Source organism: Hoplias malabaricus, chromosome 9 (assembly GCF_029633855.1).
Source record: "Hoplias malabaricus isolate fHopMal1 chromosome 9, fHopMal1.hap1, whole genome shotgun sequence".
NCBI classification, from domain to species: domain Eukaryota; kingdom Metazoa; phylum Chordata; class Actinopteri; order Characiformes; family Erythrinidae; genus Hoplias; species Hoplias malabaricus.
Genome location: NC_089808.1, coordinates 21,387,286 through 21,411,025, shown reverse-complemented (window position 1 = coordinate 21,411,025; position 23,740 = coordinate 21,387,286). Strand labels below are relative to the sequence as shown.

The 23,740-nt window shown below is 38.4% G+C and overlaps 1 protein-coding gene across 1 annotated transcript; it reads right to left on the bottom strand.

The window, feature by feature from the left end:
* Nucleotides 1-131: 131 nt before the first annotated feature.
* Nucleotides 132-22,737, bottom strand: xcl32a.1 (chemokine (C motif) ligand 32a, duplicate 1). Its single transcript, XM_066680239.1, has 10 exons — nucleotides 22,608-22,737; nucleotides 21,809-21,929; nucleotides 21,612-21,684; nucleotides 20,067-20,119; nucleotides 11,266-11,391; nucleotides 9,896-10,070; nucleotides 9,044-9,500; nucleotides 4,843-4,920; nucleotides 4,141-4,258; nucleotides 132-4,049 (listed from the first exon to the last, which is right to left on the bottom strand). Exons 1-10 carry the CDS (start codon nucleotides 22,660-22,662, stop codon nucleotides 3,251-3,253), a joined length of 2,055 nt encoding a protein of 684 aa, XP_066536336.1. The 5' UTR covers nucleotides 22,663-22,737; the 3' UTR covers nucleotides 132-3,250.
* Between the last annotated feature and the right edge of the window lie 1,003 nt (nucleotides 22,738-23,740).

Here is a 23,740-nt window from a genome sequence, read left to right as displayed (position 1 = left end):
TGGAGTAAATAGATTTATTTCATCCCAATGTTTATTTCAAAGATAAAAAATATATTAAAACCCATTGAATGTTTCTATAAACCCCACTAGTACACTCCACTGCCTCAGTGCAGTGTCTGAAAATGCATGGTCATCTTTGTTTTGGAGACAAGAGCACTGGACAGTGAATAGCAATTTATCAGAATATCAGAGAGGCCTGCTAGGGGTGTGAAGACTGATAGTGTCACACATGCCCTGTGGGGCCAGGCCATATAGCACCTTAAATACAGAAAGTAAAACTTTCAAACCTATTCTACATGTTGCAGGGAGCAAATGTAAAGAAGATAGGACTGATGTAACAGTTTACCTTTTTCTCTTTTCCTTGTGCTAGGGAGGAGTGTAGCAGTGTTTTGAAACTTTGGACAGTCAGGTAGAAGATAAAATGTACATGATTTTGCACTCACCCTAGATGCAGTCAATCCACGTATGGAGTCCTTCATTAGTTAAGAACAAAAGCTGTGAGGCTAATGTTGCTAACAAAGGCTAGAACCCAGGCACCCACATAGCACAATTTTGTAAATAAAAAAAAAAAACTCACCCAGACATCTCCTAAGTTGTATCCAGGTCTTAATAAATGTCTCTCTGACTGCTGGATGTGTTTTAGGAGGCGGTGGGACTGTGAATTGTGAAAGTGAAACAAACTTCACAGCCATGTTCATTTAGCTCAGCCACCAGTTGTGAAAATAGAGGACTCTCTATTTTCTCTCAGATCAGATTTATCTGTCCTTATGATGACCATTCTCACTAAATTGATTTAAATCAGCACTTTTACTCTAGAAATGCAATGTTCAATTTGTGCTATTTGGGTGACTATTGGGTTCTATATTTTGTTAGCAACATTAGCTGCAACATTAGGGTCTAAATTAAAGAAGTCAAATCCAGACTCAAAATTTGTCTAGACTGATTAACATGAGTTAAGTGTAAAATCATGTATATTTAATTCTTCACTGTACCTTTCATTTAAAGGCAAATATATATAAAAGCATGAGGAAAGAACCATAATTCGAAAATGGAAAATCTCTTCTTATGAGTCTTGGTTCCACACATTGTTTCTGTCTTGTATACTTAGGGGGTTTTTCCAGCCAGAGTTTTTGTTCCATTTACTCATTAAGGGGGTCAACCTATGTTACAGCAAAAATTAAATAGCCAGTGTTGATCATAAAACGGTGCTACACAACTAATCCAAACTGCATTTAATAAAATACATCTCATTTTAACGCTTGAGTTTTATCCCAGTCCTAATGGGAAAATCTCAAGTTGAGACACAAATTGGGAGTGAAAAGCAGACTTTGGTTTGGTGAGTCTGACCCCATGTGGTGACTACCTGTCACTGCAGGAACTTCAGAGCAGGCCGTGTAAACCACACTTTCCACCACAGCATGATGAGTGTTGGCCAAAGGTCACTTAACCAGTATAAAAGATACCATGACACATAGGACACTGAAAACTGATTCAATCAGAAGACAATAAAAGGTGGAAATGAAGAGTAGTAGTTTCTAAAACACACAGAGCTGGAAAAACAGTTGCAATATATACATCGTTGTCAGGACAAAACTCATGTTTAAAAGAACTAATTTAGATAATGTAATCAATAGAAATGATCTAAAATGACTTGTAATAAAGCATTTCATAAATGTATCTTCTATGTCCCTGTTCTATCTCTCTCATGTAAAGTTCACAAATTCAATTAAAACACAGTTAATAATAGCTTTAATTAACAATAATATAGAATGTATATTAATATTATATAAAGTAGTGGGTATAACGCGGAACACAAACTGTACCAACATATCAGAGAGTAAAACATCTCAGTATATTCAACATATATGTGCATACATTCATTCAAACAATTTTTTAATTATTATACAGAACACTGCTTCTCAAATCAGTCCTAAAGGGCCCTAAAATATTCCAAATATTACTTAGCGGTCTATTCATTTTAGACTACTGGAGTTGGATTAGTGAGAGATGGGCTGGGCAATATGACCACAATATATATAATATATATAATAAATCTTCCATCGGCACGGTATAATTCAGACATTAATACGAAAAATATATAGTCACCGAAAAAAATAACTAGACGCCTAGAAAAAAACTAGAAACATGAAATCACCGTGAAACATAAACCTCTTGACTTTTTAAATATTATTTTTAAACTATCTTTAAAACTGAGTGCAATAAGCTGGTGTCAGTGCCCTGTAACTTACTTCAGTCAGTGGCAGATGCTGTAAACTGTGTAAACTGAAATACTGGAAATGGTTTCAAAAATCATAAAAATGTTACTGAAACATTTTGTATTGTGATGGATATTGATACTGAATTATTTTCCAGCCCTAGGGTCAGGTAGACAACTTGAACCCTGCTACATTCAGATAACACTGTCACTAAGGTAGTACTCCTCACATAGTTGTCATAACCTTCCCATCACTGGAGCTGCACCCTTCTCTCCCCCACCCCTTATCAATGGGTTGATCATCTTCAGTACCCTTAGTTAGAACTAAAGAACAACTGAAGCATGCTCCATTCCAGTGATTTACCTTGAGTTAGGAAACTATATATACACTATAAATGTGCACTTTCACATTAACCAAAGCGTAAACCCACACAAATGGATGTTAAGACCATCTTTGTTTCTTTGAAGATACATTTATGCTGTAACTGGACCTCTATGGAAACTTAATTTCAGGCAGTGTATGTAGCAGGATTCAAGTCAGGTTCCACACATTATTTTAGGTTATAGAAACCTGGCAGTGACATTTGAAAGCTTAAAACACACTACTTGTTTCTTTTGACCTGTATATGCACTTTGTTATGTGGAAGGTCCTCATAATACATTCCAAGTATTGGCTGGGAACCTTCAATGAGAATCTGCCACTCACATAAACAGATGTAGGTAATATACAAGTTTCTAAAGTCCAAAATGGACTGATCTCAAGCTAATCATGCATCAAAAGTGCCAGTGTGTATATCCCAAGAATGCACAGCTCAGAAAGGGGAAATGATACAAGGTAACCTCACGAAGTTTTGCTTGTGCATGTCTACAGCCATAACAATGGTCTCTGGCACCCAAAAAAGAGCCCTGACTTCTTTAATTATAACTTACATAGCCTCTAGATCCTTAAATAAAAAATAATAATTAAAAAACAAGATAGAGAGAGAATAGTCCATAATCTTAAATAAATTAGAACTAAAAAACAAGCACATTCATCTAGCCTCTTAACTTCCTTTGTGCTTTTCTCAGCCCAGTCTTTTTCTTCTTCTTCAGTCGATGTATTGTCCATGGCAGTTTCGGACCACTGCCAGGATTGTGTTTCTTGATTCCTGTGATTACAGTTGATTTAATGATCCTCCTCGTCACTGATGATGAAGCATCTGTTAAAGTCACCTGACTTGTCGTCTTTTTCCAGTCCGGTGGCTCCACGGTGTGTGGAGATTCCTGTGTTGGTTCTGAGGTGACAGAGGTGTGAATACTTGTTGTGGCAGATGTGCTAGATTCACTTTGCGTCGGTGGACGTGTAGACGTTAGTGAAGTAATTGGTCCCCGCTGTGTGGTCACTGAATTTGTTGTCCACTGTGGCAAGGTGTAAAGTGTTGAAGGGGTTTCTTTCTTCGTTCCTCTTTCTTCAGCCTTTATTCTCTGGGTCAGTGCTGATGTTGTTGCAGAAGATGAACTTGTCAAGGGTACCGGAGTAGAGGACACTGAGGTCTTAGTCCAGTTAGGAGTTGTTAATTTTGACATCATGTAAGTTGTTGATGTGCTTTCTTTTGGTACATTGAGGGTCATTGTTGGTGATGTTGTCGTATCTGAAGTTGTCAAAGGTCCAGGTGCAGACGTCACTAAGGGCATTGCCTGGTTTACAGTGGTTAAGCCTCCTGGAGATGTCCATGTCTTTCTGGTTGTGGTTTTAACAGTTGTTCTGTCTCTTTGGTTTACATGTTCTTTGACCCATTTAGCCCAGTTACTATGAGGATCAGAGCAAATCACGTTTCCTTTTTTGGTTTTAAACCTGTGAATTGATGATTCAGTTATTAGAGTTGGCTTTGAATAAAAATCAAAATAGTATCGATATACACAAGAACTGAATGAGTCTGACTTACCTCACAGCTCTCACTGGGCACAGTCCTGATGGGAATTGCTGGGTATAGTTCACAATATCTTCAGCACGAACCCTTGTCTTTGATATTTTTAGGCAACAATCCACAGGAGGTCCCATACCTGAGAGGACCAAAAAAATGATTGTTTATTACACTGATATAAAATATATGAAATAAAATGGTTGTGGACACCTGTTCATCCAAAATTTAAGCATATGCAAAGGTTGCCACCCTTTGCTGCTCTAACCGGTTAGGTACCAATTTTTGATCAGTCCTGGATCACATGCACCACACCAACTCAAGCCAAATTTAATGGATGTAGCTTCATCACTTCACAGCCCAATGTTGAGGGAGTTTATCCTCCTCTAGCTGAATCTTGACATTGGGCATAGGCTCATTTACGACAGCTTTCTACGAAGATTATACATTTTGTCTTTTCAAAATTCTATATCTGTGTTTTTAATTGGTGAACCTTAAAACAGCCACATTTACTAATGAAATATTTGAACATAAAATGTGTAAAAGTGTTAATGGTAGCCTTTACGGACATAACACAGATCAGGGTATTGACACATAAAAGCACACTCTGAAACTCCCCACTCCATCACCGCATATTCTACATTTCACAAAGAGCAAAGGAAGCTGAGGCAAGACCACAGCGTTCACTGTTAAATGGAGTTGAATTGTAAAGACTTTAACACTCACCTGCCGTTGATTCAGAGAGCGAGTGCATAGCGAACAGAAACGTGATGAGCTGATTAGGCCCCATCACGTCTTGGTGTTAAGCAGATCTGTGCCGTAGACGCAAAGGCTTAGCCAAAAAGTCTTAGCAAAGGGGAGGTCTCTAAGCCCACAAACCCACCAGCCCCCGATCCCCCACCCCTCTTTGTCAGTCAGGCCCACTTACACCTCAGTCAGGGACAGGAAAAGATGAGTGTTCAGTGGAAGATATGTGCAAACCAGACTCTCACACCTCTCCTTTGTCTTGTCGTGAACCATGGTGCAGAATACAAACTGATCTTGTTATGGCCACGAGGCACAGCTTGACTACTGATAGATATATCATATGATAGCATATTCATATCAAATGTCCATGTGGTTTCAGTCAAAACAGCAATTCTGTGATATTTCTGATTACGGTAAAAGCTACAGAAAATCAAGCTCAAGTTTTGCTTCAGATCTCAAAAAAATTCTCTTTTCGTTTGTCCATAGGTCCCCAGAGACAAGACAGCTTTGTGATATGCGTCTGGGAGGATGTGTTGCAGCCAAGAAGCCCTAAGAGAGAAAAGGAAATAGACACAAAAGAAAAACAATGATAACTATGATCATTTTCAGCTTAAAAAGAATGACAAGTAATATGGTTCAACCCAATTTACATATGAACTTAGTGCCTAGCTGGAAAAATCAAGATTTAGTAAACAGCCTGGAGAGCACTTTCCCTTCTAGATATCTCCAGTGTTAATTATCCCAGTAATGCCACTAAGGACTCAAAAACATGGCACTTTCTGTATCGTGTTACACATCTGGGATATCATTAGCTTAATCCTTACCATCTCAAAACTCATATCCATTAGACTATGTTTCCTATGGAGCCCCTAAACCCTGCTAGCAAGAAGATGGCAGACCACTGTTGGCCCACTGAGGGCAAAGTTGGAGGTCAACTAGTGTTTTACACAGCGTTTTCTAGGTTGAGCACTGGTGATTAAACAAAATTTTAGACAAAATGCCACAGTTTAGCACGTTTCCATTCACAATTCAGTTTACTTTCTTTTCCTTTATTAGGTTCTTTTGTTATTCTTTATAAATAAGATTAGTAAATAATTTTATTCCAGCACAGTGTCAGTCAATATTTGTTAGTAATATTGGTATTAGTTTGTTTTCAAGAATAAAAGTCTCTGTGAATGTAAAATCTGTTTGAGGAGATTAAAAACAAGTTATATTCTGTACAGGACAGTAATCTGAGTGGTCCGATGGTGGACCAGCAGGGGTCTACAGTCAGTGGTGTGCCAGCCTTTTTATTCCAGTGGACTGATATCGCTGTAGTCTTAGGTTGAAAAAATATCTAGAGATATTTCCCTCAGTTTAATAACCAGTTCCCTCTATTTAATACATTTTTTCTCACATTTTAAATTAAACTCCTTACCCTCAGTTTCTAAATACACCGATAAATATCATGGCAGCAACCTAAACTATCAGGGCATATTATACAGTACACAGGAGGACTGGAACTACTTTATTTAGTTTTATCTTGAACGCAGATTAAAATAAATAAATAAATAAAACACACTTTAGGTTTTGGCTGTTCAATTCAACACATTTTAAAAATGTGTGGTTTTTTAGGAAATCTGTGACATTAGTACAAAGCCTACAAGATAGAAGTGAAAAGATTAACTGAAGCATTTCATTTTGACGTTTACATATAAAAAAATATAAAAAATGAAAAAATTTGGCTCAGTTTCCTGCAGTTCAACATGCTTTACAAAAGCAATAATTTCCTTCTGAAATAATACAGCTACTGCCATGGGGAGGGGGCTTTATGCAAGTAGATATAGTGATTAATATAGCACCATCTATTGCACATACATTGCATGTTTACTATGTCTGTTTTGAAACTGACTTATGAAAAGAGAGTGGCAGCTGCTTCTTGTGTGCCACCTGTTGTTTTTTTTGTAAAGAGCAAAAATCAAGAGTTAAAACATAGAACCTTTATTTGTAAACTAGGTTTTGCTGCAAAGAAAATACCTTCTGTAATCATACACCTATGCAAGAGGCTTATCTGAAGAGTTATCATCAGATAACTACAAATAAAAATGTATTAATCCAGTATGTGGCGGCACGGTGGCGCAGCAGGTAGTGGCGCAGTCACACAGCTCCAGGGACCTGGAGGTTGTGAGTTTGAGCCCTGTTCCAGGTGACTGTCTGTGTGGTGTGTTCTCTCTGTGTCTGCGTGGGTTAAAAATTAAGTGATGTGATTTTGGCTGCATCATTATGTCCACAATAAATTACGATGTGTGAAACTTCTGCTAAAAATGCATGGAGTCCCTTAGGGTTCCAGATTATGCATTTGTATGCCTTCACACCGTTACTTTAAAATCAAGGTTTAAGTCTAAAATACGTGATCATAATGTGTAAATAATAAATCAAACACGGGCGATATTTAAATCGAGGGAATGGATTTTAAATTTTTGGCAACACATTTTAAAATTTTCCTTAAATCTTTAGAGGCTCTGTAGCTTTCAGTACAAGTCGATAACATATTTTCCGAAAGCTATATGAATGAGCAGGCTGCATCAAAAATGACAAGTTGCTGCTTGCTAATGGAAAGTCCAACTGAAGTTTTGGGCTCAACAGTTAACACCCACAGTCTGAACAGTTCATTCCACCCTAAGTGAATAGAAGCCCCCCACCACCCCACCTCCCACATGAGCTGTAACCTCAGAGAAAACCAACACAAATCAGGATGGAACTTGATTCATAGTGGTCTTGTTAAGATGATGAATAAACTCATAGCATGATCACAATAAAATGCAAAGGATGGGTGAACAACGGTACATTTGTAGTGCTTCACTAGTGAACAGGCTTGAGAAATCAGGGGGGAATAAACTGTAGATATAAACACTTTCATATAACTTTAATATTATGGTACATCCTAAGGTAGTCCAATAGCAATACCATGCCCAATAGCTCTTGACTATTCATGTTTCTAATAGGTAATACAATTAGGCAATTTAGCTAATGTAAGGTGCACTCATATCTCCACATACTACTGCTACTACTACAACTCAGCCCCACTAAGAAAACATGTCCCACTAAGAAAAGGGCAAATTCTGTTGGAATTTAATAACATTTTCATGAATAAAAAGAATCAAGGTTTTAATCAAGGTGTCCTTTGCAAATATTTAAATTTATTTTATAGATTTATTTTTAATTTTTAGTAATTTAATGATTATATGCTGGCCTACTGCCTACAAAATCAGTTGTCCTCGGATAGGAGATAATCATTTCAGCTTTATTTAAAAAACAAAAAGTAATAATTGAATTGAATAATATCTTAAATACAAACTACAAACAGTGATTTTTGAACAACATTTACTATTATTTTGTGGTTGCTCAAAATGTGTCCCACATATTCATCAGATATGTATAAAAATCAATAAAATCTGGCAACTACAAGGTCACACCTTCAGCTCAAGTCACTCAAGCTCCCGTAAGTTTGCTATTTTCTCTTAAACTTGTTCATATTTTTGGACACTGCTATTGTCACAACCACAACACAGCCTCTTTTGTATAAAAATAGAAGATTAGATTATGACATAAATGTACACGTTTTAAGAAGACATCTGAAGTGGCTAGTAACAGAGAGAGAACTAGATGGCTAATGTGAATAACTCATGCATATCATGTGACAGAGTTGACAAAAACAAAGTAATAACTGGAAAAATTTGTATTTTATGAAAAAAGATACAAAATGAGGAGGTTACACTGGTACATTGCTGAACATTATATAGTTTATAATGATATACCTTCAGAGCTGGTAATTTATCAAACTTTTTATTTTCAAAATTAAAGCCTGTTTTATCCAAATTCTCAAGAATCTGTATACTGCTACTACTAATAATACTAAAAACAACAAGGGGGGTAAATGCATAGACATGCCTTGCTATTGTACATATTGGGTGGAAATGTTCAAATACAGAGCTATAAACTGTTAAAGCTCCACATAGACCTCTATGATTTCCCTGCTCTGACGGTTAGAAATGTATTTGCAACTTGTGTGGAGGAATGCACTTCTTCAGAATCTTCCCCAGAGGCAGCAGAGAATTTAGCATATGAGCCATTGCTCCTTGCTGAAGTGCCCCCTTGAGGCTAATCAGTTTGTTGTCTTGTCCTGTACGTTGGGGTTTACCCCAGTGGATGAGAGGGTAATTTCCCTGCGCCTTTGGGTTGGGGAAAGGGCTCTGACCATAGTTTGTGCTTATGCACTGGAAAAGGCACACAGCCCCTGATCTGAACCCACAGAGGAAGTAGAGTTTCGAGATCCCGGGGAGGGCTCGTCTATCACTGGGGCTGAGGTGGCTGAGGTAGTAGGAAAACTTCCTGGGTTCCGCAAGGCTCTGGGTGTTGTGGGGCTGTCCTAGCTGACACATCTTTGCAACATAGTGTGGACATTGGGGGCAGTACCTCTGGACTGGCAGACTGGGGTGGTGGTTCCCCTGTTTAAGAAGGGGGATAAGAGGGTGCGTTCCAACTATAGGGGGATCACACTCCACAGCCTCCCCGGTAAGGTCTATGTGGTGGCACGGAGAAGAAAGTCCAACTGATAGTTGAACCTCAGATCCAGGAGGAACAATGCGGATTCTGCCCTGGTCGTAGAACACAGGACCAGCTCTTTACAATCACTAGGATCCTGGAGGGTGCGTGGGAGTTTGCTCAACCAGTCTACATGTGTTTTGTGGATCTGGAGAAGGCATTCGACCGTGTCCCTCAGGATATTCTGTGGGGGGTGCTCTGGGAGTATGAGGAACTGGGCTCTTTGCTACAAGCCATCCAGTCCCTGTAATAAACAGAGCAAGAGTCTGGATTGTATGGCTGGCAGTAAGTCCGACTGATTTCCATTGGACCGGTTCTGTTCATAATTTATGTGGACAGAATTTCTCGGCGTAGCCAAGTGGCAGAAGGTGTCCGGTTTGGTGGTCTCAGGATTCCATGTCTGCTTTTTGCAGATGATGTGGTCTTGTTGGCCTCATCGAGCCAGGACCTCCAACTCTTGCTGGACCAGTTTACAGCCGAGTGTGAAGTGGTAAGGATGAGGATCAGCACCTCCAAGTCCAAGTCCATGGTTCTCAGTCGGAAAAGGGTGGAGTGCTCTCTCCAGGTTGGAAGTGAGATCCTGCCTCAAGTGGAGGAGTTTAAATACCTCTGGTTCTTGTTCACTGTGAAGATGTTGGGTGTATCAATAACTAGCAGAGGTACAGTCACTGCAGAGTAAGTTTATCTTTTTGTTTTATTGGGTGAGATTACCAAAACAAAGAGAAAAAAGGAAAAAAAAAAACATCAAAAGAAAACACATTTCTTGCGCTTGGGTGCAGCCTCTCCACAAGCTGGCCCGCTCCAACTCAACTTTCCTCCTCACACCCCTTGCTTAAAAACCTTCCCCTCATTAACACTACCTGGGATATACCATCCATGAAGGTACAGTAAACCAGGAACATGCAGTTCCTAAAGAAACAAAAATCACTTTTCATCCCTTTAAAATAACACCAAGCACCCAAACACATTATTCATATTATTGAACTCAGAAATTAAAACATGCACAATGTAAATACTAACGTCATGTTAGAAATAAATTACACCCCTCCTTCTAAAACAGACATCTTCCACCCCAGAACCTCCAATAAAGGGCCATTAAGAGCAACGCGCGTGTTCCAACCCGGTTCCTAATAATGGATGTGGAAGTGGGAAACAGCGGCATCAGTGCGGGTGCAAGTTTTAACAGCGGTATTTTAAAACATGTTACCATCGTTTAAATGGAGCGTGTGGTAGTGGGTACCTCACTAGCCACATGTCCACCTATCAACATACAGAAAACTGCATTATGAAAACAAATGGCCACACGCTGAACGGACACCTGATGTTAATGAAAACCCCGATTCATATAGCATGGCGAAAACTGAAGCGACCACGAGACCAACGCACCCTGTGAGGAATAATGTGAGTTTTAGCAGGCACTTACCCAGATATTATTAAACAAATTGACATTTATATATGTCAATGTGTCAATGTGTGTGTGTTTCATAGTGATTCATCTCTCACGAGCATATGTCCAGGCTCATGGGGCTGTGAGCCAGTGAGAGAGGTTTATTCACCCTTTTCACATTCACGAGTGTCGGAAAGATGGAGCAGGACATTGACAAGCGGATCGGTGCCGCGTCAGCAGTAATGTGGGCTCTGTACCAGTCCGTTGTGGTGAAGAGAGAGCTGAGCAGAAAAGCAAAGCTCTTGATTTACCGTTCAATCTACGTCCTAACCCTCACCTATGGGCACGAGCTTTGGGTAGTGACCAAAAGAACGAGATCGCGGCACAAGCGGCTGAAATGGGTTTTCTCTGCAGGGTGTCTGGACTCTCACTTAGAGACAGGGTTAGGAGTTCGGACATCCGGGAGAGACTCGGTGTGGAACCGCTGCTTCTCTATGTCGAGAAGAGCCAGTTGAGCTGGTTCGGGAATCTGGTCCGGATGCCTCCTGGACATTTTCCTGGTGAGGTGTACCAGGCATGTTCAATGGGGATGAGACCCCGGGGAAGACCCAGAACATGCTGGAGAGATTACATGTCTCGACTGGCCTGGGAACACCTCGGTATACCCCCAGAGGAGCTGGAAGTAGTGGCTAAGGACCCAGATAAGCGGTGGATAATGGATGGATGGATGGATCTATATAGCATATTTCTAGTACCCAATGTCACTTTACAATAAAGAAATTAAAAAGAAAAAAAGACCAACAAAAACAACCACACAGACAAAGGAACAGCATAGTCAGAAGTAATAAGGAAAGGTAGCCAACCAGATGCACAAATACACATGATCATAATAGGCTCCCACATTTATAATCACTGTCAGCACCAACAGTATTAGCTTCATTATTGACTTGCTGGAAACCAGATCCTTAGGTCAGCACTTCCAGTCAACAGAATGGAGAAAGCTGGCAGGCAGCTACTAAATTAGCTGCGACAAGGTGGATTCCACTAGTCAGCAGGCTAATCTGTTAACATCATTAGCTGGGAGTGGGCTTCATCAGTCGACATAAGCAGCAGTGTTAGTGCCCACTAGCCACAGGCAGGCTCCCTCGGTCAGCAGCCAGAAAACCAACTATTTAGTGGCAGTAAGACAACCTCTAATGCTCAGTAGGCTGAGAGTTTAGCATTGGTTTTGGCAAGTGGCCAAACACCAGGAAGCACCATAGAAACAGCCTTAGCAAACAATCACACAGGAAGTATGTTTATGTGCAAGCTAAACATGCCCAGTGCCAAATGTTGGCTAGAAGAGCATTTGTGCTCCTCTCAGTATGTTTGGAATGAGTTGAAGTGGTTTGTGTGATCTAGAACTTAACATCCAAGACCTAACTTCGCTGATGTGCTTTCTTAGGCCCTGTCCACTATGAATCCAGATGTGTGTAAAAACTGACATTTTCCTCCATTTCCACAGTCTCTGAAAATACCCCAGAATGGGACCTTAGTGCCTCCAGCAAAACACCACAAAGCATGAGAGAAACACAAAGTTTTAATCCCAAACCACTCCATACTACCTCTGTAGTGCACTACATAAGTCATTAAATGACTGAATCTAGATTTTAACAGTGCATTATATATTTCTAATGCAGAATCTATATTTATTTATATGTAGGAATCTGAAATCTAGTTATATCTGCCTGTGTACACTGTAGTTTATGACTTATGTAATTTGCTCTATAAGTGAATGAGGAGCTACTTTTTCAGCCAGAAACACGGACACTGTGTGACGTCCGAAAAGCTCTGTTCCCCTCGTCCACATAACAACTCTGCAAATGGCTTTTTCAAAAAACTCTACCTTGGGCGTCTTTGAAAACTTGTTTGTCGTCCAGTAACCTTGCACTCGAACGTAAAATCATGCCTACCAAAGTAGTTGTCAATTCACATTTAGTTGGGTAATTCCTAGAAACTGTTGCAAAGAAAAACAATAATGATTAAATAAATACATTTTAATAGGCACATGAAACCAAAATTAACAAGTATACGAAAGCATCATTGTTGTAGGCTTTATGTTATGTAAAGCCAGACTCTCTAGTTAGCCCAGCTGCTGCAGCTGTAACTGTAAATGTGAATCACATTTCTTATATTTACCCCTACCATTGTTTTCCAGTGTCACACTGGGAACTGAGTTACAGGATGTAGCAGTTAAAATCTGCCCCTGTGAAAGGGAATAACATGTCAAGGGTCTGATATGTCATCAGAACACACATAAAAAAGAGCAGAGTTTCATTCCCAATAGCTGTGCACCTTTCTGCAGTAATATTGGAGGAGTGCTGCTGAACCTAAAGTAAATTTAAGGTTTTATACCTCTGCAGAAGTGTTCAACAATCCATAGTATCCCCCACTTCTAAGTGATATGTATCTGAAATCAGCTTCTTATTCTGCAGTGTTTTTTAAAGCCTCCAGTTCCGACTTGAATTTCGCAGTAATGTCAGGCACTAGAGTAAAATTGTTTGGTTAATTGATAAACTGGAAGTGGAAATTGAATAGTTAGCTACCAAGGCATCAGCCTGCTACTAGTGATGTTTTATGCTTGTTATAAAGAAGAGTCCTTCATTCCTACATTGTCAGTAACCGCTTAGCCAGTTCAGGGTCGCGGTGTGTCAGGAGCCTACCCGGAATCATTGGGTGCAAGAAACTCACTCTGGAGGTCACTAGTCCTTCACAGGGGAACACACATTCACTCACACTTATGGACATTTCTGAGTCACCAATTCACTTTAACTCTGAATATGGTTAATAATGGTGTCAAGGAACAAACAGGCCAACATCTGTTACATTTCATTTTATTATCTAGTAAATGTTCAGAGTTTTGGTTGCCTGGGTCCCAGTATAACGCAGTGGACAAAATGGGCGTTGTTTGAAAAACCTTAACTTGGACAACTGCAAAGAAAGGTATTACTGATGATAATCCAGTCTAACCACACTATGCTATACCACGTACTTTCACATTTCACATGTGCTATTTTTACACTCTGCTCACTTTCAAATAACCACAGAGAACATAGAGGAAGTCGAACTAAAATTGCATGTTGCACTGAAACCGTGCAGACCCTTAGTAAAATGGGTGGGTGTGTCAGACGTATTGTTGGCTTTATCGCAACAGGGATCATTAATGTACAGAACACAATTGCTGGTCAATGACCTGAATTAATTTGATATGCTGGAGGTGGAACATTGTATTAACACTCAAACTTATTAATTAATGAATGCTGCGATGTTGTACACTGAGGCGAGGGCTTGGGTTGCAAGTGTGAAGGGGGTTATATTTAAAACCAAGGAAAGTCATAAAGGAGTAAAATTAAAAATCATGAAAAAACAGCACACCGAACTTGGGCTAGACTCCAGAGAATAAGCACAGAACTGGTGCAAGAATATACAGAGTTTAATCACAATGAGGATTTAAAAAGAGAGTTTGTTCATTTTTGTTTTATTCTTAGTATTTTGACCAAAATATGTATTTGTTTTAGTCTCATAATAGTCTTTGATTATTGTTAGTTTTTGTCTAGTTTTAATCCATTCATTTATTTAAAATTAATATTTACTATTGATACTAACAAATATTAACAATGTTACATTAAAAAAATAAATAAATAACGGAACAAATATGGCCACTTTTTATGTTGAAACACATTTTATATATATTTAACTTCAATATTTCAAAAATAAAGCGCACTGCAAACAGAGACTGAACTCTATGGATCATTGGCCAACAGCTGATATGAGCCAACTCTCAAGGAATAATTTCTATAAGCATCATTGTCCTGACAACAGCAAGAAGACAGAGCATTTTCCTGTTTTTTTCTTCTTTGTGGTTTTCTGTTTTCAAATGAGAAATAACACTAGGTAAGATGTGAGTGCTGAGGACTCCCCCTAGTGCAATTCATTATTACAGCAAAGTACTGAAATCAGTGCTGAAGGGAAGGATGGTTTTCTACCCTCATCCAAAAATTACATAGTGCTGAGCCTGAAGTAACAAAGGAAGGAGGCTCTGTTCCCCCATTACAGGTCAGAGCAACACAATGATGATAAATCTGTAATTTTAAGGTCAAAATATTACACAGTGTTCCTTTAAGCAAAGTGAAAACATCTTGTCATGTTTTAATGTTATAATAAAATTATTATTATAATTCTTTAGTTCTTGTATAGTTTTCTTTTGGTTGCAAATTAATACATTTTGTCATCACAATAACAAACACCAAAAACACAAATACACAGGGCTTATATTTATGTGAACTTGTAAAACAAGCAGACAACAAGATGAAGGGTGGTGACAGGGACCAAAACATAAACACGTTATCACGTGGAACAGAAAGAACACAAGAGCACAAGAATAAAAGACAGAACATGACAATATCTAAGACAGCATAAAGTATCAAGAAATGGTTTAGCCATGTCACAGTTGATAATTTACTAATAATGGTAATAATTACTAAATTATTATTTTATGTGTAACATAATGTAAAAAATAATGTGACTTGCCATACAGTCATTAAAGAATAAGAATATATTAAGAATATATAATGATATAAGTATATATAGTAAAATAATGTTAGTTATCACTACTATCATAGATATTTCAAGATCATTTTTCAAGACCAAGTCCATTTTTTGGGGGGAGGCGTTGGGGTCACACCATCAGACCTCTCAAATTATGTCACTAATAAATGCAGAAGTCTGTGTTAGACAGTATTAGTACTAATGTACTATTGTCTTAATGGAGTGCTCATTACAGGAGTACTGTCATTAATGCAAATAACTGTATAACACAATAATGCATAACCAATCTATCTTCAAATCCAAACAATCAATACAATAATTTTGTCAGATAGTGTCACGATAAATGTTACATTCATATCAACCTACAAAATATCATAAGATGAATTACCTTATCATTGCAGAAGATGTTCAGTAGCACTGTATGAAAAGTGAAGGGTCCGGTGTGGAAAGAAATACATCTGAACAATGGGAGGGGTCAGGATATTGGACAGGACAGAAGGGGGGTAGTATGTCAAACCGAGGGGAATAAAGATTGGAAATAAAGAGGAGAGATTGGGATGGAAATGAAAGGAGTGAAAAGGACATGAGAGGAATTAGGAAATGGAGTGTAGGTAGATCTTTTAAAAATAATAAAAATAAATCGGCTCTATGGTCAAAGCAAGAAAACAAAACTCCTTTGCTAAATGTTGTGGTGGTTGAAAAAGCTCCTGCTGGAGTTGAGAAGAAGAAACTGAAAGTGAAAGAATACAGCAGACAGGATAATGCAGTATAAGGCATCATAAGCTCTAGATCAATCACATTAAATCTTTATGTCATGGAAAGAGACATTATCAAGCAAATCAATTTGCACTTATAAATATATTTATACATTACATATGCTGAAAATAGCATTTACTAACATCTGATACAAACTAACATTATATCTGAGAGCCCCTTCCATTAGTGAAATCAATTGTTAATGTGAACCAGAGTGGGCGAGAGCCCAGGTCTGTATTTTTCTACAGTAACTGGTTTCATTTTCACAGGGTTTTACACTAGATATAGCAACATGATTGTGAGGAAGCGGGTGAATTTAGATATAAAAAACACCAGTGTGCTCAGGTCATGATGTCAGATGATTAGTTTTGGAATATAACCCTCAGGCACAAAAGTTAAACTTCTAAAGTGATGCACAATCCAACGCAGGTATCTAGTAGTGCATTTAAATGGCATTTGATGTTAGTGATTGTGAATGGAGGGCATTAATATTGCATTTTTAGATCATTTTTTGTTGAATAAAATGACAATTGTCAACCTCCATGTCAATATCACTGCAGTGTTGAGAAAGATCCACCACCCAAATCATACCTGCTCTGTGGTGGTCCTGACCATTGAAAAACAGGTTTAAAGGAGACAAACAAATTCTGCAGAACATCCGATGGACTAAAGCCTGAATTTTTAGAGCTACAAAGCGCTCCTGTATTGACAGTAAAACTGAGAGAATGGTGATAATATTCTGCTATGACCATGTATATAAGCAAAAGAACCACAGTAGGGTTACACAAATTATAAACAGACTATAAAAATAACTTTAACCACAGAAAGTTACAGAGCTAAAAGCCAGAACGAATATTAAACTCTGCCCTCCACCTGAAAGGTTGGGTAGCATGATGTTACTCACCGCACACAGGCTAGTAATGAGGAGTTGACTTCCAGATTCCCAAAGTGTCAGCCTTTTGCCAAGGAGTTGAAATGTTTGGAGTTGACTCCGTCCCTGTTTGTGTTTTAGGGTTAGGGTTCTTGAACTGGAACAGACCATTAATTGGCATCATTTAAAAATTCATATAATGTATTTTCTTTAAAAAGAAGGGTAAAACATGTTTAATACAATTTAATCCCGACTGCTTATCTATGACTCGGGTGCTCTCTGTGTTAGAACAGAGGACTAATTTACTCAAGCATTGGTTAAAATGAAATGGAGTTGATTCCTACAATGCTGCTACCACAAAGAGTGATGCAATTTTCTTAGTGGACTCCCATAATTTTTGTAATCATGGTCATGTCTACACTAAGTGTGGGAGGCAAATCCATTTAAAACTGAAACTGAAATGAAAACTATAAAATTAAACTGCAAATACTGTTTTACCTTTCTTTTCCACACATGCACAAATATAATGTCAAATTTAAAAATGAAATGAAATAAATTCAATTACATTTTTCACCTAAGGATGCATCATCGCTGACAAAATAAAATTCAAATCAAAAAAAGGTTTTGTCATTACATTTTCAGTACCATGCTGGAATTTAATTGTCATATTTAAAATGAAAAAAGCACCTGGGGGGAAAAAACCCAAACTTCACTTTGGCTTGTCTTATTCCTCATGACCTGCATAATAACTGTGAAACTTAAAATGATACTGCAGCATGTATTTAATTCTTTATTTCAGTTACAATATGCTACAGATGGGGAATAATAAAAAAAAGGGTAAATAAAAGACAAAGTGACATTTTAAGATTCCATTTCCAGCCCTGAATTCGCTTTCAGTGACAACTTAAAAACGAAAATGAAAATTGACACCTACCACCAATATACTTTTCATTTTCAGACTGAACAATATGTAAACATAGAATATTTACTAGCTGTCTGTGATACTATCTTCCATTTTTGTTGTGAAGACACATGTTATCACAACACTAAAATGCTAAGTCAATTGCGGTACTGCTGTGTGAAGCTGCAATGGTTCTTTACACATGTAAATTTAGATCTAATTATTTGTATCAAGCCTCTCTTTGACAATCCTTTTTTGGACTTTCCTCAGCCCAGTCTTCTTCTTTTTTTGTAGGTTTCTCACAGTCCATGGTATTTTCAAGGTTCTGGGTTTTGTGATTGTCTGTGTTTGCTGTAGCATTCTGTTGTCTTCCTCGCAATTCTTCCTCACTGTTCCAATGAGAGTAGTCTGCTAGTGGTGGCTCAACTGTTATTTCTGTTCTTATTCCTGAACTTTATTTTGGGTTGTCATAGAGGGCTTGGTCCACTTTCCAGGGATTTGATTGGGTGTTACCATTTGGTCACAGTGCCTTTTTTTGGTGTAAACCTGTGGAGTGGTATTTCTATTATTAGAGTATACATTTTGTGAAAAATTTATCAGTTTAATTTAATAACAGTTTAATAAAATGTAGTTTATTCTGTATCCAAGAACGAGTCAGACTTACCTAACAGCACAATCCTGATGGAAACTGCTGCTCATAGCTCACAGTCTGGGTGAAATACATCTTTGTCTTTGATATACTTAGGCAACACGCCACACTGCCTGAAGAATATTTTTGATCCATAGATGTGAACTATATGGCCAGAAATGCTTGTGCACACCACCTTCTCCAACATTTCTGAAATGAAAGCGATCAGTAAGCGGTTTGCTGCAATAACAGATCAGGTACTGATGTTGGATGATCAGTACTGAATTAGAAACCCCACTCATGCTCCCATAATCCCAAAGGTTAATGGAGCTCCATCGCTCTAGAGAAAGCTATTTCACTGTGTTATATCCTTCTAACTCATGGTTAGCAATGAGCATGGTGATGTTAGGCTCTTAAACATCAGATTTCTATAGAGAATAAATTAACCGTGTGCAAAGTGGAATTTCTGCATAGTTGATGCAAGATGTTTTCCTCTCTTATTTATTAACTATTCGTGTAAAGCGCTTAACATCAACATGTTGCAGTCTACTAGTCAGAAGAAGGTGTTGCATGGTCTTGCCAGCAAACAATAAACAACTGTTAAAGATAGGATGTTTACCAGATGTTACATTGCACAAGAAACAGAAACAGTGTCTACTCTTCTGGATAGACCAGATGTTGGAACATTGATGTAAGAATCTGATGGTGTTCAGACACAAGAACAGGTCAAGTATGGATGTTGGATGATTAGTTTTGGATCAGAAACACCGGTCCAGTTCATCCAAATAGACTGCATGGAGCTTCATCACTCAATTTACATTCCTCTGGCCCACAATTAGTACTGAGTCACGGTAACCTACAGCTCTTGTGCAGCTTCCCCATGGCATCTAATTTCATATCAAGCTTTTCTAGGGTGACTGAATAAACTGGCCATTGATACACATAATGGGCACACAATGGGGTATGCTTTGGTCACTTGCTGTATGGGAGGATCTATCATATGTAGAACCTGTAAATATACTGATAAAATGAGTCATGTTGCATTGGGATTTCCTTCTCTAAAACCCACAGGATCATCACTACATTCACTATAGTTTCCCCTAAGCCAAAGGGAAACTGACATTTGACTACAGTCCATTAATGAACCAAGCTATTTCATAAACTTACCTGCTGAAGGGCCAACCAACAAAAGCACAGCAAACAGAAACATAGCAAACAAACTCAGGTGCATTCTCTCTCAGTTTTCACTGTAGACTGAACTCAAGAAACCTCTCCTGATCCAGATGGGACTGTGTTGGATTATTCAGTTTGAGAGCAAGAGGCTCTGGCATCATGGCTAACTCCTTTTGGCAAAGTATCATGTTTCAGATACTTCATTTTTCAAATAGGAAAAATGATGTGTGGTTTGTTGAACATTTTCTAAAGAGATGCTAATTCAGCATTACGAAGCACTGTGTGCTAATCGTGTGTGCTTGTCTCGCTCTCCTACCTGAAAGTGATGATGGGGAACTCCAAAGAGTCAACTCTTTCACTCTGATATGTCTGGAGGATGGAGTCAGCTTCAGGCCAAGCCACTCTGAGTGCTGAAATGTTAAAACTGAGTAAACTATGTTAAGGGTGGTCGTTTGCTCAGTGTGTAGCTGTGGTATTATGTTGATTAAAGTCAAGTATTAAAATCAATGGAATCGATTCCATTGACTCAAGCAGCAGGAATCAAGAGTTGGGGTTGACTCCAAAAAAATCTGGAGTAGTACATTACTTAAAAAAAGTCACAAAGTGTAAACATAATAACAGCATGGAAAATTATGATTAAATCCTAAATCCAGTTCATGGCTTTAAAAAGCCTGTGAACTTTATTGAGAGAGTCCTGTCCATCATTAATTTAATTTCAAGTCTCAAAATTCATCTAGACCTATAGGTATTACTTTACGTGATATTCATGATGACCACACATACACACTTGCTGGAATTGGGTCTAATTTGTTTAGAAAGCACCAGTTTCTGTAAATAGAAAAAACAAACTGTCTCTGCCCAGTATGCTAGGCATTTGCTCTCTGCTCACGGAAGCAAAACGGCTTCTGAATGTGGTTAAACAGTAGAAAGACATTCAAACATTGAAAAACATGAAAAGAGGTGAGGATATTGTTCTATTTCCTGCTGCATATGTCAGTCCCGGATATGTTTTGCTGTGTACCATGCACAATGTATGTAGTTGGATAGACAATACTACCCATACAAAGGGGTTTGTTTTGATTTAAAGGCTAATTCTGCATGCAGAAGGCTATAGCTTTCAGCTGGAATGTTGGGTGAGGATTCGGCCACATACTTTTATGCATCTAGTGCATGTGCATGTATGTCAGAATTTGTTTGTGCCAGTGTGCACTCATGGTTAACCAAACTAAAGTGTGCGGGTTTGTTTAAAACTTTGGGGGAGGGGGACACACTGCCAAATACTGAACCATAAATGCACACACAATCACACACTGATAAAATGATGGGTATAATGTATTTATAACTCTATTATGATATTTCATTTGCATGATAAAGTTACAAGTGAGCATGTCATCTATACCATCTTAAAAATACTGATAAATCTTTAATAAAGTTGCATTCAATACCACGTATGAGTGAAAGACATTTCTTCACTTGTCAAATCCTAATACTTAACCGTACACTGGTAATTAACTTAGAGACAAAATTGTTGTATTTAATACTGATTTCGAACACATGTGGATCAGTTAGAGAAAATTACGGATACAAAAGTAGGCGTTGGCACCTTCTTCATACAAAATATGGTGTTCTTCTTTAGAGATTCTTCATTCTTTGTTAAAATTGATATGTCTTTTCCTTGTCCACTGCTGTTGATTCTCGTTAGCTTCTGGTGCTGTGGAGGTTGTGGGTTTCCACCGTCTTTCCTTGCCACTGTTGTTGGTTTAGCTGTAGTGGGCTTGGTCCAGTTTACAGTAGTTAGGTCTGGAGAGGTCCATGTCTCTCTGGTTGTGGGTTTAACAGTTATTCAGTTTCTTTGGTTTACATGTTCTTTGACCCATTTAGCCCAGTTACTATGAGGATCCGAGCAAATCATGTTTCCTTTTTTGGTTTTAAACCTGTGAATCGATAATTCAGTTATTAGAGATTGTTTCGTGAAAAGTTTATCAGATGGCTTTGATTGTTCAAAATAAAATGCAAAATAGTATCGATATATAAGAGAACTGAATGAGTCTGACTTACCTCACAGCTCTCACTGGGCACATTCCTGATGGGAATTGCTGGGTATAGCTCACAATATCTTCAGCACGAACCCTTGTCTTTGATAACTTTAGGCAACAGTCCAGAGGAGGTTCCATGCCTCCTATATATGAAAAGAAATAGTGGTGCACAACTGCTCATACAAAAATTAAGGGTATGCATAGATTTTTGATCCTTTTGCTGCTGTAACATTACCCATCTATGGGTAATGATGTTGGATTAAGATCACATGTGTCTCACCAACTCAAGCAAATGTAATGGAGGAAGCTCCGTCACTCCTTAAATGCTGTTTAAGTGCTGCACAGTCCTGGAAGGCCTATACTTCAGGGTGCAAAAGAAAAAACTATATATGGCTAGAGAGGTACCACCCTTTGCTGCAGTGACAGATCATCATACTGATGTCTAAATGCTTATTTCTGATTCACAAACACCACTCCAACTCATCCCAAAGTAGATGGGTGATAGAGCTCCAAAACTCTAAAGAATGCCGCCCCACTGCTACACAACAACTATAAGGTGATTTACTTCGTCCTAGCCATAACTGACATAGAGCAGAGTGAAATGTTATTTTAGTTTCATGCTTTCTGTGGAGATAATACAAACCCTGAGTGCACAAATGAACATATGTGTCCACAATGTGTGCACCTTATTTAGAAATATAATTCTCCCTCTGTAACCCACCAGGTCTCCACCATATACTCAATATCGGACATAAAGTAAACTGAGGCTAGGCCACAACAGCCACTGCTGAACTGAGCTGAAATATACTTTAGAAACTCACCTACTATTATGCTGTCCAGGGTGAAGAGAACCGAGGTGAACAGACAGAGCCGCATCTTGTTTCAGCGTTTTCTGGGCACTGTGCTGTAGAAGTCTTAGCTTTAGAGAACCATTTCAGCTCTGCTTGGTTCACAGAGGAAGCAGTGCTAAGCTCAAATGTTGCACATAAACACACTGGGGGTGGAGCACTTTTCTCAGAAATCACAACATATTTATAGATACCATTTTACAATAAGGATCCCTTAAATTAAGAAGAGTAAAGGGCATTTTCAGCATAAATAAATGGCTTAGCCATGTCCCAAGTACATATTAAGTAATGATAGAAATATCTAACTTTTAATAATAATGTGTGGTCAATTATTTGTCATTGTACAATGAAAGGTGTCTTCCGTATTTAAGGAAATAAGGAAGTGGAAGTGAACACACACACACACACACACACACACTAGTGCACTAGGGGCTGTGAACTTGCACCCAGAGCAGCGGGCAGCCATTCCCAGTGCCCGGGGAGCATTTGGGGGTTCAGTGCCTTGCTTATATACCCTTACTGCAAAAACAATAATAATAATAAAAAATAAAAAAAAAACAATTTGTCGCTAATTGCTTGTTACCTGTGGGAGTTTCTAAGCTTTTTGAAACTTAATAAATGATCCACCTCACAAATAATACCTGCTCTGTGGTGGTCCTGACCATTGAAGTACAAAATGAAAAGGAGCTAATAAAGGATGATTAACAGATAAGACTACAGTCTGTAATTGTAGAACTACAAAGTGCATCTGTATGTTCAGCGGAGCTGATTAAATCAATTATAAGTGCAGAAACTAGGCTTATACACACACCAGTCAGCCATAACATTAATACCACATACTTGCTTCTACACTATACATCACTCTAACTCTACATAAAGGTTTGCAGTAGAACATGCATTAAATGAAACCTACTCCTAATAACATAGTTATATACTAAAAGAAATCTACAATGCCTTTTGGAACAAATGTCCTTCAATTAGAGAGAATTACTGATACAAAAGTAAGTGTCTGCCACCTTCTCCGTACCAAATATGGTGTTCTTCTTTAGAGATTGTTCATTTGTTGTTGAAGGTGGCATATCTTCTCCTTGTGTGTTAGCAGAAGC

What these genes read in the sequence shown, in the direction of transcription:
- xcl32a.1 (XM_066680239.1), bottom strand. Translation starts at nt 22,662, where the DNA reads ATGCGGCTCTGTCTGTTCACCTCGGTTCTCTTCACCCTGGACAGCATA. An exon ending in CTAAATGGGTCAAAGAACAT is followed by an intron (nt 20,120 to 21,611) that starts GTAAACCAAAGA and finishes TCCATCCTCCAG; the next exon opens with ACATATCAGAGTGAAAGAGT. An exon ending in GCTCTCTGAATCAACGGCAG is followed by an intron (nt 4,259 to 4,842) that starts GTGAGTGTTAAA and finishes TGGTCCTCTCAG; the next exon opens with GTATGGGACCTCCTGTGGAT.